This window comes from Somniosus microcephalus, chromosome 22 (assembly GCF_052327205.1).
Source record: "Somniosus microcephalus isolate GS21.2 chromosome 22, FLI_Smic_1.0, whole genome shotgun sequence".
Classification (NCBI taxonomy): domain Eukaryota; kingdom Metazoa; phylum Chordata; class Chondrichthyes; order Squaliformes; family Somniosidae; genus Somniosus; species Somniosus microcephalus.
In genome coordinates, this window is record NC_141008.1 from 14,810,459 (window position 1) to 14,830,622 (window position 20,164).

Here is a 20,164-nt window from a genome sequence, read left to right on the forward strand (position 1 = left end):
CCCTCCCTGTCAGCACTGTGGGAGTACCTTCACCACACGGACTGCAGCGGTTCAAGAAGACGGCTCACCACCACCTTCTCGAGGGCAATTAGGGACGGGCAATAAATGCTGGCCTTGTCAGCGACGCCCACATCCCATAAACGAATTTTAAAAAACCTCTCCGCCTCTCCTCCTTTAAGATGCTCCTTAAAACCTACCTCTTTGACCAAGCTTTTGGTCATCAGTCCCAATATCGACTTATGTGGCTCGGGTGTTGAATTTTGTTTGAATACGCTGGTGCGAAGTACCTTGGGAGGTTTTACCAAGTTAAAGGCGCTATATAAATGCAAGATGTTGTTGTAATGCCTCCTATGATTTTTCTCTCGGTTGCTTACAGCAATGTCCGGGAGATGAATTCCTGGAGACTCCGGGAGGGGTGGCATCCCTAGTCCGAAGCGATTAATGAAGGGCAGTTCACCAAAGCGAAGAGCTTTGAGTGACAGAGAGTCACCAGGGAGCGGATGTGGTGCGGGAGTCCTGCTGAACAGCGGAAGCTGCAGCTCGAACGGTTTTTTATTTCCCCTTCACATTCAGACTCTTCCCCCACCCCGAGACCGGAGGCAGGATGAGAGCCCGTGGAAGGAGCCCCTGAGATTGCAGCCGGTAAGGAGCCCTCCTGACCCAGAGCCTGTTCCCTCCCCAACACCTGCTCAACCTGACACCCTCTCGCTGTCTCCACTTCCAGCTGTGTTCTCCAAGGAAGTTGTTGCATTCAATGGTTATTCACTTAATGAACAACCCCCCAAAAAATCCAATCTGGGCGGACTTCTAAAAAGCTACTCAACTAATGTAATATTTAAAGTAGAAACCAAACCAGTAACAGTAGTTTATGGGTGAAATATTAAGTGTGTGGCCCAGAGGGCAACATTAAATATTGTAACCTGTGTGAAATCGAATGCTTCGCCCGCACCAACTGTTCAACTTGTCGATCGCAGCCCGCTCGCTGTCTCCCGCTGACAGCCTGCCTGGTCCGGCAATGCCGCTGCTCCAGGTCCCGATCCAGATCCAGATCCAGCTCCAGGTCCAGATCCAACTCCAGGTCCAGGACCGGTCCAGATCCAGATCCAGATCCAACCCCAGGTCCAGATCCAACTCCAGTCCCGATCCAGATCCAACTCCAGGTCCCGATCCAGATCCAGCTCCAGGTCCAGATCCAACTCCAGGTCCAGGACCAGTCCAGATCCAACTCCAGGTCCCAATCCAGATCCAACCCCAGGTCCAGATCCAACTCCAGTCCCGATCCAGATCCAACTCCAGGTCCCGATCCAGATCCAACTCCAGGTCCAGATCCAACTCCAGGTCCAGGACCGGTCCAGATCCAGATCCAACTCCAGGTCCCAATCCAGATCCAACCCCAGGTCCAGATCCAACTCCAGGTCCAGGACCGGTCCAGATCTAGATCCAAATCCAACTCCAGGTCCAGATCCAACTCCAGGTTCAGGACCGGTCCAGATCCAAATCCAGGACTGGTCCAGCTCTAGACCGGATCTGGATTAGAATCTAGATCCAGATCCAAATCCAGGTGTAGATCCAAATTCAAATCCAAGTCCAGGTCCAAAAAATCCAGGTGATCTCGATCCAGATCCAAATCCCAATCCCAACTGCAGATGACTGACTTCGAAAAGAAAGCCAGCAGATGGGTCTAATTCTGGCAATAACCGCGAGATACCGATTGGCTTTAGCTCTCCGCCTGGTTCTTGTACTGGGCGAGAATCCCGACATCAAATAATGATGCACAGATTCTCCACCAGCCCGGAGCCCGGGGCTGGGGTTTCACCGAGTGCCAAGATTGGATTCAGGCAATGCCAAGCGTAAATTCATTAGACACAGAAAGAGTTTCATTGGCTGATTGTTGCGAGAAACTTGGGACATTCTGCCTCCCTGGTCCTCTGTGGCGAGGTTGATCAGACTCCCTGGTCCTTTGTGGCGAGGTGGAGCAGACTCCCTGGTCCTCTGTGGCGAGGTCCATCAGACTCCCTGGTCCTCTGTGGTGAGGTCCATCAGACTCCCTGGTCCTCTGTGTCGAGGTCGATCAGACTCCCTGGTCCTCTGTGGCGAGGTGGAGCAGACTCTCTGATCCTCTGTGGTGAGGTCCATCAGACTCCCTGGTCCTCTGTGGCGAGGTCCATCAGACTCCCTGGTCCTCTGTGGCGAGGTCCATCAGACTCCCTGGTCCTCTGTGGCGAGGTGGATCAGACTCCCTGGTCCTCTGTGGCGAGGTCGATCAGACTCCCTGGTCCTCTGTGGCGAGGTCGAGCAGACTCCCTGGTCCTCTGTGGCGAGGTCCATCAGACTCCCTGGTCCTCTGTGGCGAGGTGGAGCAGACTCCCTGGTCCTCTGTGGTGAGGTCGAGCAGACTCCCTGGTCCTCTGTGGCGCGGTCCATCAGACTCCCTGGTCCTCTGTGGCGAGGTCCATCAGGCTCCCTGGTCCTCTGTGGCGAGGTCGAGCAGACTCCCTGGTCCTCTGTGGCGAGGTCCATCAGACTCCCTGGTCCTCTGTGGCGAGGTCCATCAGACTCCCTGGTCCTCTGTGGCGAGGTCGAGCAGACTCCCTGGTCCTCTGTGGCGAGGTCGAGCAGACTCCCTGGTCCTCTGTGCCGAGTCGCCAGCTTTATTTCTCGGCATTCTTGAGCCGAGGCGGGTCCCGATAGAACCGGGCTAACTCTAGCCTGAGCACTGGGGGCTGCCCCAGCTCCACCAGTCTATCATTGCCTTTAATCTTAAACAAGGTCCCCTCAGCGACCAAAGAGACCAGCTGCACAGAGACAGTAAGACAGATATTGTTCAGGTGTTGAGTGCAGGATGTCTCTTGTTGTGTCAGCAGGATCTCTGTTCAATGTAATCTCCTCGGGTCCATTTGCAAGTTGCAGTTCAGTTTCCCGCTGATTCAGAGATTTTAAACCTTTTTTTTACATTTTATCCGTTGTTTCCGAAACGTATTATGTAAAAAAAACCAGTTCTCTGGACGAAGCTGGTGCATTTAAAGGTTGAGGCATGTTTTGCGGTTCTCGGGTCTGTCAAGTGCCGCTCACAATCGGCCATTAAAAAAATAAACACAGCTCCCTGTGCTTGAAGGGTGACCAGTCTCACTCTTTCTGCCCACCAGTCTCACTTCCAACAGTTCCCGAGTGTTGCTGGCTCCATCAATTAAGGGAATGTGATTAAGGGAGTCGACAAAGCCAAGCCTGCAGCAGTTAGGAACAGGAGGAGGCCATTCAGCCCCTCCAACCTGTTGCACCATTCAATTAGATCATGGAGGAGCTCTGCCTCAACAGCCTTTGCTCCATATCCCTAGATACCCTTTAACCTAACAAAAAGAAAAATTGGGAACTTTGTATTCATTTCATATATATTGTGCCAAGCCCCAAGGAGGAGGCTTTTGAGGTTGTGGGGGCTCTTTATGTCACTTGGCATTAACATCACGCCACGCGTGCCCCCCCCCCTTCCCTCGCCCATTTTCAGTGATTATTGATACAGATTTGGGTGCAGAGCCTCTGGTTAGCATTTATCCTCTTTGCTTTGATAACTACAAGTTGCCCAAGAATTATTCTTCTGTAAGTGTCCAAGTAGAAGTGAAAAAAAATATGCAGCGCTCCAGATTTAAAAAAACTGTTCTCGATGTGGGCGACACTGGCAAACCAGTATTTATTGCCCCATCCCTCGGTACCCCGAGCGAGGGCGTTAAAAGTCAACCATGTATTGTGGGACTGAAGTCAGATGTAGACCAGACCAGGTAGAGGTGGCAGGTTCCCTTCCTTGAAGGGCATTACTGAACTATTTGGGGGTTTACGACAATTTGGCAATTTTCATGGTCAATTTTTGGAGCCAGCCACAAATGACCAGCTTGGTTGAATTCAATTCCACCTTTTGGTATCATGCCATGGCAGGGATTGAATTTGGGGCCTCTGGTTTTGTTGGTTCAGCACGAGGCTCCTGTACCTAAATTGATCTGGGACTCAGGAAGGAAAGGAAGGCCAGTATTTATATTGCGCTTTATCATGTCTGTCAGAAATGTTGGCAAGCCCTTTATCAGGGATGGATGGGAGCTACAGGGCCCATGGCCAGCAATCCCACCCCATTAACATCACGCCATGCGTGCTCCCCCCTTCCCTCGCCCATTTTCAGTGATAAGGATAAGGGGTAAGCCATTTAGGACAGAGATGAGGAGGAATTTCTTCACCCAGAACCTGTGGAATTCTCTGCCACAGAGGGCGGTGGAGGCCAGTTCATTAAATATATTCAAGAAAGAGTTGGATATATTTCTTGAGGCTAAAGGGATCAAGGGATATGGGGAGAAGGCAGGGACAGGGTACTGAATTTGGGTGATCAGCCATGATCTCATTGAATGGCGGAGCAGGCTCGAAGGGCCGAATGGCCTACTCCTATCTTCTATGTTTCTATGTTTCTATGATTGCCCAGGCACTGCTGCGAGCGACACTGGAGGCTCGACAGCTTCTGGCGCCAAACCCTTCCCGCCCCCACTCTCATGAAAACTTCCACATGTGTCGTCTGTAGTGACCTGCGATTAATTGTTTTCTTCCTCATCCTCCTCCATTGCCTCTTGCCCTGCAGGTCAGTAACTTCTCTTGCGAAGTGGATATAACTTACTGTTTTGTAGGGTGCCATTTTCTGCTGTGTCGCGTTAATGTAAGTGTGCTGGTTAAACAGAGAATGTAGATTGCCTCTGATTAAATGCTGTGGCAGGAAATAATGTAGAACAGCAAATCACCAATTCTAAACATACAGGGTAGTTTCTCTAAAGCTCTCACCTCGAGGCTGGGTCACAGTCGCTCCCTTAACACTCAGTGTGCAGGCGGGGGGGGGCGGCGGGAGGGGGGGAGGTGGGGAGGGTGCAACGGGGTCCCAAATGGTTTTGGTGCCCAAGGCCTCAAGAATTCTTAATCCTGCTCTGCCCGTCACATACAGTGAATTCGTTTGAAGTGTGCTGACTGTTGTTATGTGGGCAAAGCATTTTGTGCCCAACAAGATCCCACAAGACAACAATGAGATCAATGACCAGTTATGAACATGGGAATTGTTAGATGAGAAAAGGGCCATGGTCCATCTAATTTGCTTTTTATCATCCTGTTTATCACATGATACACAACAAAGAACAAATTAATTTTGTTTTACAAATTTGCAGTATCTGAATTGACCCATTCGGAACAAGAAGGCACAATCTTAAAATTGGAGCTAGACCATTTAGGAATGAAATCAGTAAACACTTTTTCACACAAAAGGTAGTGGAAATCTGGAACTCTCCAGAAGGCTGTGGATGCTGGTGGACAACTGGAGCTTTCAAGACTGAGATTGATAGATTTTTGTTGGATACGGGTATCCAGGGATATGGAGAAAAGGTGGCTAGATGGAGGTGGGGTGCAGATCAGCCATAATCTAATTGAATGGCGGAATAGGCTCGTGGGGCTGAATGGCCCACTGCGGTTCTTATGTCGGCCTGAAGATTTAACAACAATTCTCTAGAATTTTTTGTGAGTGTTACAAAAGAATAAAGAAAGCAACTTTGAAAGACTTTGGATGCTGAAGGTGCTGTTGTATTTATAGCAGGTTGGCGTGCTGCAGAGAGTCAGTAGACAATGCCCTTAAATAAAAGCACCACATCCTATAGCAGGGTTCCGTATGGAAGGGGAAAAACCTGAAATCTTGTGCATTATGGGGATGGGGCAACCAAGGGGACAACAAGTCAAAACTGTGAAAATGACCCTTACTCCCCAGTGAAATGGGAGATATATCGGTGGAACTCCGGTTTCTTCAGTTATGTGGAGAGACTAGAGAAGCTGGGGTGTTGTTCTCCTTAGAGAAGAGAAGGTTAATGAGAGATTTAATAGAGGAGTTTAAAATTATGAGTGGTTTTGATAGAGTAAATAGGGGGAAACTGTTTCCAACTGGCGGGAGGGTCGGTAACCAGGGGACACAGATTTAAGATAATTGCAAAAGAACCAGAGGAGAAATGAGGAGAATTTTTTTTTACACAGCGAGTTGTTGTGATCTGGAATGTGCTGCCTGAAAGGGTGGTGGAAGCAGATTAAATAGTAACTTTCGAAAACAAATTGGATAAATACTTGAAGGGGAGAAATGGGCTATGGGGAAAGGGCAGGGGAGTGGGATTAACTGGATAGCTGCTTCAAAGAGCCAGCCCAGGCACGACAGGCCGAATGGCTTCCTTTGTGCGGTATGGTTCTATGATTCTTTTTAAATCCAAAAGCTTGACTACAAATGTTCTACATTCTTTAGGCCAAGTTACTGGGTTAGAGTTGTTCACTGACTCAACATCCACAGCCTTTTGGGGGAGAGCTCCAGATTTCCAGATTTCCACTACCCTTTGTGTGAAAAAAGTGCTTCTTGATTTCTCTCGTAAACGGCCTAGCTCTAATTTTAAGGTTATGCTCCTTTGTTCTGGATGAGATCAGGTTACCAAAATGTCGTGGTGTATAGAACCCAATCAAAAAAGCAGGGCGGTGCGCGACAAAGCTTTATTCTTGAGTTTGAGAAAACTCGAATACTCAAAAGGCCAAGTCATTCTGGCACTCTAATTTTTTGTAAAGATTTGTAAGATGCTGCTCTGATAATACATAATTTTAGTAACAGCATGCAGAATGAGCTCTTCCTGTTCTTTAAGTTGCATTTTACCATTAATACAGACCATAATATTTAACGTGCCTGCCAATATTCACAATAATTGTACTATAAAGACTTCCACTATATTGAAATTTGTAGCAAATATACAGAGTTAAATTGATTGCTACTTATCTAAACTAGTTGTTGGTTTCTAAAGTGAGTAATGGTCCCAATTATTTATTGAGTTTATGATAAGGCTGGTAAATGTGAGAATGGTGCCTATGTGGCTTTTGGTTCCTTTTGCCCTCACAGGAAGGTTTTTGTCTCCGCATTAAGTGTTTTCCTGCAATGGAAGCTTTTGCTCTCTGATGAAGTTACAGGGCTTAGTAACGAGAGGTGAACTTTTAGTTTGTGAGAAAATAAATTTCCAATGCAGTTCTGTCGTAAAATGAGATTTCCCTCCCCAAAATAATCCATGATAAGTCCAACATGGGATACATGCCAGCAGAGAGGATTAACACATGGGCCAACAGAGAAGATTAACACATGGGCCAACAGATAGGGTCGCCAACTCTCGACGTATTCCGGAGGCTTCATCACATGACTTCCAGCCTCCAACTGCCCCGCCCCCACACTCCCGCCATTGGTCGCCCGACACGTCCATCCTCGCGAAGCACCGCCTCCCCACGGCCAATTGGAAACCAAACAGACTCTTTGTTAACCGATTGGTTGATTCTTGACTGTCAGTCAATCAGCCTTTTCCCATCTCCAATATTATTATAACTAATAAACAAAAGTGTTCAAAGAAAATGAAAACACACGCTGATTCTGATGCCCGTTGATTATTCCCCCGGGTTTGCTCACAGCAGTGCCCAGGATTAATGGAGGGTCCAGGACAATCCTGGGGGGTTGGCGACCTGACCTCGAGGGCACAAGCCAAGGGGCCCAGCCAAATCGGGGTTTCCCCATCAGGGGCCCTTTGCAAATATATGTAATTTAAGTGCAATATACTGTATTGCGATATGATTTGCTTTCTTATTAATGCAGTGGGCCAACATTTCTTCATGCATTTTAGTATAGGTGTGTGTGTTCCTGGATCGGGAGATGGTGGGCAAGCACGGTGGCATAGTGGTTAGCACTGTTGCCTCACAGCGCCAGGGACCTGGGTTCGAATCCGGCCTCGGGTGACTGTGTGGAGTTTGCACATCCTCCCCGTGTTTGCGTGGGTTTACTCCGGGTGCTCCGATTTCCTCCCACAGTCCAAAGATGTGCGGGTTAGGTTGATTGGCTATGATAAATTGACCTTTAGTGTTAGGGGGATTAAATACGTGGGGTTACGGGGATAGGGTGGGATATGTGTTGGTGTAGGGGTTACTGGGATCGGGTGGGATATGTGTCGGTGCAGGCTCGATGGGCCGAAATGGCCTCTATCTGCACTGTGGGGTTTCTGTGATTCTGTGAAAATTCTTAATCACTGCTCTGCTTACCATCTAAATGGAACCGGGGTGTGGGAAATACCAGGGAACGCGGGAGCCCCATCCTACTGAATCAGCTGGTGTGATCCCCCTGAGAAACGCCTCAAACCCACGTGCCCCGCCCCCATATAGAAGACAGGCTGGTCAGAACAATAAAGGAGAGCTTTCAAACTCTGCATTTGGTGGGGGAGGGGTAAGGGTGGGATTGGAGGGGTGGTGTTGGGGTGGGGAGTCGTGGAGTTGGGGGGGGAGTCGTGGAGTTGGGGTGGGGAGGGGTGGTGTTGGCGGGGAATGGGTGATGTTAGGGAGGGCAGAGTGGTGGAGGAGGGGTGGACTCGGAGCTAGTTGGGGGCGAAGGGTGGCATTTGAGGTGGGGGGAGGAGGCCCAGCATTCCTTTCTACTTGTCCCCCCCCCCTCATGCAGAACCTGAGCCAGCGATCCTCTCTCCAGCCCCCCCAAACACACCGCCCTCTGAGCTGGTGTAGCCTTGCTCGCATGTTCAGTGCACCTGGTTCAGCTATCGATGTAAAGCACCGTGTGAAGGGGACATGAGCAGATTGAACTTGATATACAAATGAGTGTTAAATCTTTTTGACATTTCCTCTCAGTAATTTGTTTTAAAAATCAGCAATTACTGAATATTAGAATTGAAATAGTCTCCGGAGGGGTCGGGAGGGCCACTGTGTGGATAATTATATCGCCAACCGTCCGATGTCAGAATCAAATTCCATTTTGTGTATTGTCTGGCTGGTGGTTGGGGGGCTGATGGTGTGTAAATGTCACACCACGATAGTATAGGACAGCTGGCCATTTCCTGTCCTTCCGTTTCGTAGGTTTGGTATATTGTGTAACAGGTGATTTATGATCCAAACAAACGAAAATGACGGGCAGGAAAAGACCAGCTGGTCCATCAAGCCTGCCCCACATTCATGACGGCCGGAGCGCCATGACTAGACACTTCCTCCCACCCTGCTCTCCCCTTTTCCCCGCAGACATGTACAGGAAACTCTTTTTTATCCGGCACCGACGGGACCGGCGTGGTGCCGGTTGATCAAAAAGTCCGGATTACAGAGAGGTATAATTACCAAGGTACGAGAGCCCCGTACATGGCCACAGGTGCAGGAACCCCGGTTACACGGCCACAGATCCAGGCGTCCCTGTTGCACGGCCACAGGTGCAGGAACCCCGGTTACACGGCCACTAATATATAGTAAAACTTACCTGAACCTACTCCTGAACTTTGCTGGTTAAGGGAGAATTCCGGATATTTAGGTGTCGGTTAAAAGAGAGTTTCCTGCAATCTCCTGGGAGAGACACAAAAATAATGCCCTGGATGATAGGATTGATATCCCTCAATGGGTGGAGCAGAGTAGGTGAGATATGACCAACACTGAGGAATGGCTGTGGTTGGGAAAATCTCTGATCACACTTTTAGAGATGTGCTTAACATTGAATTAGTTGTAAGAACATTACACCGAATGTCGTTTTCCACACAGTGCTTTGAATATCCTTTTTATACCATATCGTTTTTAAAGTTTCAGAGCTTGGATAATTGCAAAATCGGATTTTGAAATGAAAAATAGTTTGTGACTGGAAAATAATGGGGTCAGAACCTGGGGAGGTGACCCATTATTACAGGGATGTCATTATTCAACATGATTCAGATCCTGGTGGTGGGGGTGGGGGGGGCGCGGGGTGCAGTGACCCATCATTACTGGGGTGACATAATTCAACATGAATCAGACCTCACCCAGATTGGGTCGTAGAATTTTACAGTACAGAAGGGAGGCCATTCAGCCCATCGCGCATGTGTTGGCTCTCTGAAAGAGCTCTCCATTTAGTCATATTTCCCCATCTCTTTCCCCACATGCTTTTTAATTTTTTTCTTTTTCAAGTATTTAACCACTTCCATTTTAAAAGCTGCTTCAGATTCTGATTACACCATTGTTTCTGGTCGAGCATTCTGTGTCCTATCAACCCACTGCATTAAAACAACAATTCTGCTACCTCACCCTTCTATCTTTTGCTGAAGATCCTGAAATATCCTTCAGCTGCCAACTTGCTGACCAGTGAAAAGTTTTTCCCGATTCACTTTATCAAAACCTTTCATAATCCAAATGCCTCTATCAGCTCTCATCTTAAACTTCCTTGTTCTAATGAAAGGAACTTCAGTTTCTTTAGTCTCCCCATAACTAAAGCCTCTCATCCCTGGTATCATCTTAGTGACTCTCTTCTGCACCCTCTCAATGGCTTTGACATTCTTCCTAAATTAGGGCTCCCAAAACTAGACAAGGTACTCTAACTGTAGTCTAACCAAGGATTTGTGTAGGCTTATCTCTGCTTTTGTGCTCCATACATTTATTTATGAAACTTAAAGCCCCGATTTTAACGTAACCCATCTACCAACCTATACCCAATTCACACCTCGCCTGATTTTACTCTGCATTGACTCGAACCTGCCCCATTCTCACGAGGCAGGTTCGGTTCAAATCGGGGCTTTAGATTCCATGTGCTTTTTTTATCAACTTGTTCTCTCTCTTCTGAAGATTTGTGTGTCTCAGCCCCTAAGTCTTTATACCTCTTTTAAAGTTTTCCCATTCATTTTATATTTCCATATTCTTCCTCCCAAAATGTATCACCTCGCATTTCTCCACCTTAAATTTCATCTGACTCCTATCTTCCAAACGTATGCTTTGGCCTGGCTGGTAGGGAGAGCCCCTAATATCTCCAGATGTGAAGCCAGCTATAATTCACGGAAACTTTTATTCACTCTCCGTTATACAGCCTACCTCATTAGCGGAGATGTTCAAAGCCTTGTGTCTCTGGTCCACGTGTTACTTCGATTTTACTGTCGAAAATGGAAGCGTTCTAAAATGGAAGCGTTCTAAAGTGTTCTTTATTTGAATAAGCACAGACGTCCGACAACAGTTACCGAAAGGTCTCATTGTTTCTGGCTCTGTTGCCTCTCATTATCATTGCCCAGAATGAGTTTCAGTACATTTATTTTAAATTCCTCTCCAGTTTTCTTCCCCCCTCTGCTGAAGGCACCGGCTCTCAAGGTCCAGAGTTCCACGTGCGCTAACCTCTGTGACCATGTCTGAGCCTACACTGTGAATGTCAGCAAGCTATTTCACTGTGGGAGTATTGCAACCAAGCCCAGTCCTGCTTCCTCCCCCCTTAACACACGCACATACAGACGGACACACGTGCACACACACAAAGACACACACACACATAAGAACATAAGAAGTAGGAGCAGGAGTAGGCCATACAGCCCCTCAGGCCTGCTCCGCCATTCAATAGGATCATGGCTGATCCGAACCTACACTCACGTCCACTTCCCTGCCCGCTCCCCGTAACCCCTAATTCCCTTATCAGCTAGGAAACTGTCTATCTCCGTTTTAAATTTATTTAGTGTCGCTGCTTCCACAGCTCTCTGGGGTAGCAAATTCCATAGATTTACTACCCTCTGAGTGAAGCAGTTTCTCCTCATCTCAGTTTTGAAAGGGCAGCCCCTTATTCTAAGATTATGCCCCCTAGTTCTAATCTCACCCATCAGTGGAAACATCCTCACCGCATCCACCCAATCAAGCCCCCTCACAATCTTATATGTTTCGATAAGATCACCTCTCATTCTTCTGAATTCCAATGAGTAGAGGTCCAACCTACTCAACCTTTCCTCATACGTCAACCCCCTCATCTCTGGAATCAACCGAGTGAACCTTCTCTGAACCGCCTCGAGAGCAAGTATATCTTTTCTTAAATATGGAAACCAAAACTGCACACAGTATTCCAGGTGTGGCCTCACCAGTACCCTGTATAACTGCAGCAAGGCTTCCCTGCTTTTATACTCCATCCCCCTTGCAGTAAAAGCCAAGATTCCATTGGCCTTCCTGTTCACCTGCTGTACCTGCATACTAACCTTCTGTGTTTCATGCACCAGGACCCCCAGATCCCTTTGTACTGTAGCACTTCCCAACAGAAGTTACTGAGCAGTGATCAAGAGTGAGACCACTAGTTGAGTTCCCCCCCCCCCCCCACCCACCCTCTTCCTCTCTGGTCCAGAGTTCCTGAGGCAAAAGGCTCCCACCATTACAGGTTGCGACTGAAACCTCATACAGACCAGGGATTGAATCTATAACCCTCGTGGTCAGAGTGACACTAACCAGGGCCATTGCTTACTGAGCCTTCAGAGAGCTCCTGTGAGTTCTTAACAGTGAATATTACTCAGTAGGATTAAAAAATGGTGCAGAGCATTAAATCATATCTGAATATGAAGCAAAGGCGGGTAAATGGGGTTGAGGTTTAAATCCGCCATCATCTAATTGAATGGTGGAACAGGCTTGAGGGGCTGAATGGCCTATTTTTAAAAATGTTATCTTGGGACCTGGGCGTTGCTAGCAAGGTCAGCATTTATTACCCACCCCTAGTTGACCTTGAGAAGATGGTGGTGCGCCGCCTTCTTGAACCGCTGCAGCCCGCGTGGTGAAGGTGCTCCCACAGTGCTGTTAGGTAGGGAGGTCCAGGATTTTGACCCAGCGACGATGAAGGAACGGCGATATATTTCCAAGTCAGGATAGCGTGTGACTCGGAGGGGAACTTGGAGGTGATGGTGTTCCCATGCATCTGCTGCCCTTGTCCTTCTAGATGGTAGAGGGCGCGGGTTTGGGAGGTGCTGTCAAAGAAGCCTCGGCAAGTTGCTACAGTGCATCTTGTCGATGTTACACACTGCAGCCACGGTACGCCGGTGGTGCAGGGAGTGGATGTTTAAGGAGGTCAATGGGGTGCCGATCCCTAAGCCTTGGCTCTACTCACCTGCACATTGGCTCTTTGACCTTGATAAATGAGACGTGTCCCAATGGGGCTCCAAATTGGACAAGCAGATGTCCTACATATATGGATATCTCAGTAACGTGGTTTGGAGACTCTTAAACATGGAATGAATTTCCGTATGTGTCAGACCACTGACTCACCAGAAAAGATGATTATTTTCAGGTTGATTTTTGGCCTAGTGATTTTTTATCATTTTACATAATGGGTTGATGCTTTTTATAGGTTTTACTTTAAAGTTTATGATTGATCCAAAAAAAAGTCATAGAAATTGTACCACATTATAAAAAGTGAAGTTTACAACGATAAAAGGTTAAAAAATAGTTTAAATGCCAGAGACAAGGTCAAAGGCAGGGAATTAGGAGGAAGAAGAAAACGTCAGTTGAGTCATCATTTGAAATATATCACCAGGAAGGCCTTGGGTATAAATGGGAAATGAGGTGTGATTCTGTAGAGAGAAGGAATTGAGAGAGATAATGAGAAGGTGGGTGGTATTTCAGATCAGTCAAAAATATACTGCATGAATGGTGTTGAAATAACCATGGATGAAATTGAAAAGAGACCGAGGCGTCTTAGACACAACATGTCCAATCAATGCCGAGCAGCAATCAACAAAGCCAATAGAATATTGAATTACGCAGTAGAATACAAGCCAGAGGAAGTCATGATCAAAGTGTACAGGGCTCCAGTCAGAGCATACCTTGAGCACTGTGTTTACTTCTAGTTGCCAAGACTCAAGGGAAAGTGTTGGAGGCAGTCCAGAGAAGAGCCACGAGCCTGATATCAAGGGTCTGAGTTATGAGGAAAGACTGGAGAAACTCGGGGTCTTCAGTTTGATAGGAAACATCCAAGAGGTGATCTTCTAGAACTCTGTAAGATAGTTAACGGCATGTAAAAACTAAATGCAGAAAATAATTGGGGTCACAGGTTCCTAGTAAAGGGAATTGTAGGATTTATATCAAACTTCTTCTTGCCACAGAGAGATATCAATCCATGGAGTCAACTCCCAGATAGAGAAGAGGAGGTGAAAACCCGGGAATAAAAGCAGAAAATGCTGGAAATACTCAGCAGGCCAGGCTCTGTGGAGAGAGAAACAGAGTTAACGTTTCAGGTCGATGATCTTTCGTCAGAACTGGAAAAAGTTAGAGATGTAACAGGTTTTAAGCAGGGAAAGGTGGGAGGGGTGGAAAGAATAAAAGGGAAGGTCTGTGATAGGCTGGAAGGCAGGAGAGATTAAATGACAAAAGGGATGATGGTGCAAGGCAAAATGAGATGGTAATGGAACAAGTAAAGAAACAAAAGATGGGTCTAGAGGAGGTGTAAATGGGAATAGAATCATCAACAGCTGCCGTCTGAAAAAATTGGGGCAGAGGTTATGATCTGAAATTGTTGAACTCAACGTTGAGTCCGAAAGGCAGTAAAGTGCCTAATAGAAAAAAAAACCTGGAATAATTTAAGAATCAGTTGGATGCTGCAATGGGGGAAGGAGTCTTTCTGGGTGGGTGAAGGGCCTTTCTCATCTGCAATTATCTTGTGACCTGGTACAGAGGGGAAAGGCTTGCCTCCTAGAAATCTTTACGCCCTTATATAGGGAGCAGTCGCCGTAGGAACATTCAAACGGTTAACAAATTGTGAATGTTTAGCAGCCTCGGCCTTCAATGTCCCGTTAATGCGCCTGTGCCTTTTGAACTCCAGGTACAGGAATGAATCAAGTGGAGCTGTGGTGGGGCGTTCTCTCCGTTCTTCCACTTGGGATCCTAGTAATGCTCTGTACCAGATGTAGACTATTTGGGAGTCGCAGTAAGTAGCCATTTTCTTGTCTTCAGCTGGAGGCTTGTGGTGGTCTTTGTGCGAGCGGGAGACTCTCCAAAGCACAGGCAGCGGTTGGCTTTGTTTTCTGAATGTGCTCCTTCTCTTTATTTTGCTCCATGTGGTTGTCCTCCCAGCGATGGTTGTGCTGAAACGGTTTTATCCAGCTCTGACACTAACTTAGTGCAATATTGTAAAGCATGCGAAATATCATAAAAACAATCAGTAACATTCCTTTCCAACACAGAATATAAAGTAGAACCAGAGAAATGTGTGAAGATTCACAATGTTCCTAACTTAGAGCAGCTCCAGAATGTATCTTAGAATTTTCTGTTCAGAAGTATTTAATACCCTGTTAATACATGTTAGATAAGTCATTAGTTTTAGATATACATCTGGTGAACGGTGCATCTGCAGTAAAATTCTGCTGCGCTCTTCAAATCCCACGTTGTAGGTCAAGCGGGTAAATGTCATCGAAATTGAGAGGTGGGAGGTCTATAAATAATGCAAGATACAAAGTGAAATAAAACTGACGTGGGCTCTGTTGCAACGAGTTTAATTTTTTTTAATGAAACCTACTTCATGGGTTCAGTCGACAGCAAAATACAACAGTGCAATCAAACGCGTTCTGAGAAACCATCTATTTCAGTAAGTTTCTGAAAACAGTGAGCTTGGCTTCGTTCTCAGGAGTCGGCTGATGTTTGAAGTATGTCGCTGTGCTCCTGTGAAACTAGCGCTGGGTACCACAGGCTCTTCTGCTGAAAGTTGACGTGAAACTTGAGCACGGTGGGCGGGGAGAGGCGGGGGCGCAGGGGGATCTGAGGTGTGTCGGGAACCTGCAGTATATTAACCCCTGGAGGACTGCGGGGTTAACTGTTGCTTCATTTCCAAAATTAGTGCAAGATTTTAACGTGTAGATTTTTCCCTTCAGCACTTGCCGTTGATGGAGATGGAGATGTCTCCCACGTGCTTTGCAGCTTGTCTGTATCCTGTTGTGCAGTACTGAAGAACGAACTTGCATTTCTATAGCGCCTTTCATGACCTCAGGATGTCCCAAAGCACTTTACAGCCAACGAAGTACCTTTTTTAAAGTGTTGTCACTGTTGTAATGTAGGAAACGCAGCAGCCAATTTGCACACAGCAAGCTCCCACAAACAGCAATGTGATAAATGACCAGATCATCTGTTTTTAGTGTCTTGGTCAAGGGATAAATATGGGCCAGGATTCTCCTGCTCTTCTTCAAAATAGTGCCACGGGATCTTTTATGTCCACCTGAAAGGGCAGACGGGGCCTCGGTTTAACGTCTCATCTGAAAGATGGCACCTCCGACAATGCAGCACTCCCTCAGTACTGCACTGACCTATCAGCCTAGATTTTGTGCTCAAGTCTCTGGAATGGCATTTGACCTTCTGACTCAGGCAACAGTGCTACCTACTGAGCGACGGCTACACGTCATGCTCTCCTGAGAAAATAGTAATGAACCAGTACCTGTCTCTGCCTCTTGAGATGCATTGCTGGCCCTCGCTCACCTATATTTTTCTGATGTTATTTTGGAATCTATTGCTTGACGCAGTCAGAAACCACAAGAACAAACGTGACCGGCTTGTCAATCATCTGAACCCTGTGGATCACTATCCATAATCCACTGCCACCCAGCCACTAGTTTTCATACCACATAGAATATAATGGCCTAGAAATTCACTATGGCCCTGTTTGGGGCGCCAGCCTCACCAGGGTGCTAAAAGTAGTACCCCGGAAGCATTCGCGGCCGCCCGCCAGAAATTCAGTTGGAGCACCCCAGAGGGACACGTGGCGCTACTGGAGGCGCCCCGCATCCCGCTTGGGGCGTTGCGACTGAATATCGTTGCGCGCGCTGCGGCACGTCGCGCTGCAGTACCGCAGGCCTTCCTCCCCTTCTTAAAGGGGAGAGGCCTTGTTCAGCGCGATCTGGGGCCCAGCTGGGCCCCCGAGGATCGCTAGTGCCGGCAAAAGAGCCCGGCACCGAGAAGAAGTGCCGGGCTCTTGGAACGCAGCCGGCACTCCGTGGGGGGGGGGGGGCGGTCAGGAGGCCGGGGACGGGAGCGCAGAGAGGTGCTGGCAGGCGGCCAACAACAAAAATGGCCGCCCCGCACCTCTCCTTTAATTTGCGCCTCTACCGCAGCAGGTAGGCCCCCCGAACCGGTCGCACATAGCGTCCGGCGGTAACCCTGAACCGGTCGCACATAGCGTCCGGCGGTAAATCAGGGGGCGCTTCCAAATATCGCGGCCGGGGCGTCAGCGGGGCGCTGCGCACACCGATGATGTCATTGGTAGCAGCACAGCGCTAATGGCTAGCGCCACCACTAGCGTCCCGCTGAATTTAGCGGGAGGCGTGGCCAGTGGCTTGTGACCCACTTAGCGCCCTCTTAAGGCGCTAACGGGTGGCGCAGCCCACTGAATTTCTCCCCCAATGTTCCTTATTCACTATTCTCCTTATAATACGTGGATGTCATTTAAAGGAATATTGCAGAAACCTCCTAGAATGCTTTACACTTAAGAGTTCAAACGCACAATATAAAAATTATTGATAAATAAAATAAAGTTAGTTTTGCTAACTTTTTCGCAATATATTTGGGCCTGCCATTTTCACTGTATTTTTAAAACTCATACGTGAAAATGTGGGATAAAAACAGACAATGCTGGAAACACTCAGCAGGTCAGGCAGCATCTGTGGAGAGAGAAACAGAGTTAGCGTTTCAGGCCGGTGACCTTTCGTAAGAAAATGTGGGGTTTGATTAGCAAACCTCAGCTCCCAGCGCGCTCGCTATTCAGCAGATATCGCAAACAATGCTTTTATTCGTGACAGCTGTCTAGAACTAGCAAGCAGAGCTACAGGCAGGAAAGATGAACCAAGAGCCAGAGACTCAAAACCATTTGTAGAAACTCCACCACTCACTGTAACAACCAGACTTCTATCATTAAATTCCCGTTTCAGTTTAAAACTAGCTGTGTCCTAACTCGCACCCAGTCCCGTTCACCCATCACTCTAGTGCTCGCTGACCTACATTGGCTCCCAGTCCACCAATGCCTCAAAAATGTTATTTTCCTCCTTGTGTTCAATCCTTCCATGGCCTCGCCCTCCCAATCTCTGTTAGCTGCTCCGGCCCTTTAACCCTCCGAGATCTCTGCACTCCTCCAACTCTGGCCTCTTGCATATCCCTGACTTCCTTCTCATACCATCGGTGGCCGTGCCTTCAGCTGCCTGGGCCCTATGCTCTGGAATTTCCTCCCGAAACCTCTCCGCCTCTCTCCTCCTTTAAGATGCTCCTTAAAACCTACCTCTTCGACCAAGCTTTTGGTCACCTGTCCGAGTATCTCCTTCTTCGGCTCGGTTTAAATTTTTCTCTGATTAGGCTCCTGTGAAGCACCTTGGAACGTTTTGCTATGTTAAATGCGCTATATAAATACAAGTTGTTGTTTACAGCTCAGTAATAGACCAGGCGATCTGAGATTTTGTAGCAGTAATGATTTGTTATTCTAAATTTTTAAAGAAATTTATCAGCCTAGGATTCTGACATGATTTCAATGGGGCATTTGGCATTTTCACTGCTAAATATTTTTGATTGTTCTGCAGCCTTTAACGGTGGGAGATGTGTGATTATTGAGCAATGATAAACAAACTACGCACACGCCCATAGACGCACAGCCACCTCTTTCAAGAGCAATATCTCGCTTAGCGATGCCAGTAACAATTTCCAGCATACCCACGATTATCACTAAAATCACTTTGAAGAGTTTGAACGAGTTGTGGCTTTTGGCTTCAAAAAGTTAGCGCACAGATGATATTGCTTTTGAAACCTCAGTTCTTAATAAGAGTGACCTTTACTGAAAATCGGCAAAGAGACGGTCATAAACTTCAGGAGGTTTGTTGGTGAGCTTTTCAGTGACTCATGAAAGAGTATTTCTTTCATTGTTTCTGAACTTAGGTGAAGGGCCAAAGCCTATAGCGCAGAACACGACACGGCACGGTCGAAAGGAGCAGGAGAGAGGATGCGGTCAATTAGCAAGTGGTGATAAGTTTTTTCTTGATAATTCTTTAGACTGGAGGAGGAAGGGGTTCCACACTTTCAATGGGGAACTGCATCAATTGGCGGTCTTTCTCTCTTCCTCCAAGGCAGCAGTGCAGGGGCTGAACAGCTGCTATCTATTTTAAAGAAAGACTTGCATTTATATAGTGCCTTTCACAACCTCAGGACTTCCCAAAGCGCTTTACAGCCAATGAAGTACTTTTGAAGTGTAGTCACTGTTGTAATGTAGGAAACGCAGCAATTTGCCCACAGTAAGCTCCCACACACAGCAATGTGATACATGACCAGATAATCTGTTTCTTAGTAATATTGCTTAAGGGATTATTATTGGCCATGACACTGGGGAGAACTCTCCTGCTCTTTTTCTACTAAATAGTGCAATGGGATCTTTTACATTCACCTGAGAGGGCAGATGGTGCCTCAGTTTAATGTCTCATCTGAAAGCTGCAGACTGCAGGAAGATATCAATGGGCTGGTCAGGTGGGCAGAACAGTGGCAAATGGAATTCAATCTGGAGAAGTGTGAGGTTATACATTTGGGGAGGGCTAACAAGGCAAGTGAATACACAGTAAATGGTAGGACACTGAGAAGTGCAGAAGATCAGAGGGACCTTGGAGTGCATGTTCACAGATCCCTGAAGGTAGCAGGACAGGTAGATAAGGTGGTTAAGAAGGCATACGGGATACTTGCCTTTATTAGCCGAGGCATAGAATATAAGAGCAGGGAGGTTATGCTTGAACTGTATAAAACACTAGTTAGGCTGCAGCTAGAGTACTGTGTACAGTTCTGGTCACCACATTACAGGAAGGATGTGATTGCACTAGAGCGGGTGCAGAGGAGATTTACGAGGATGTTGCCTGGGCTGGAGAATTTTAGCTATGAGGAAAGATTGGATAGGCTGGGGTTGTTTTCTTTGGAACAGAGGAGGCTGAGGGGAGACCTAATTGAGGTGTATAAAATGATGAGGGGCCTAGATAGAGCGGATAAGAAGGACCTATTTCCCTTAGCAGAAGGGTCAATAACCAGGGGGCAGAGATTTAAAGTAATTGGTCGGGGGATTTGAGGAGAAATTTTTTCACCCAGATGGGTGGTGGCGGTCTGGAACTGTAGGGTGGTAGAGGCAGAGACCCTCATCACATTTAAAAAGTACTTGGATATGCACTTGAAGTGCCGTAACCTACAAGGCTACGGACCAAGAGCTGGAAAGTGGGATTAGGGTGGATAGCTCTTTGTCGGTTGGCACGGACAAGATGGGCCAAATTCTATGATCTGCAAGACAGCACCTCTGACAGTGCAGCACTCTCTCAGTACTGCACTGGAGTGTTAGCATGGATTTTGGGCTGAAGTCTCTGGAGTGAGGGCTTGA

General features: G+C 47.3%; 1 protein-coding gene across 2 annotated transcripts in view; it reads left to right on the plus strand.

Moving 5' to 3' along the window:
* Positions 1–528: 528 nt before the first annotated feature.
* LOC147102053 (linker for activation of T-cells family member 2-like) overlaps positions 529–20,164 on the plus strand; it is a 134,084-nt gene continuing 114,448 nt past the window's right edge. Inside the window, exons 1-2 of one of the 2 annotated variants that reach the window (XM_085964204.1) lie at positions 529–642; positions 14,618–14,722. In XM_085964204.1, coding sequence (XP_085820330.1) covers positions 14,626–14,722 — 97 coding nt within the window. In that variant the 5' untranslated portion in view covers positions 529–642; positions 14,618–14,625. The remainder of the gene's footprint in view (positions 643–14,617; positions 14,723–20,164) is intronic. The other variant, XM_085964203.1, reaches the window with a different exon arrangement.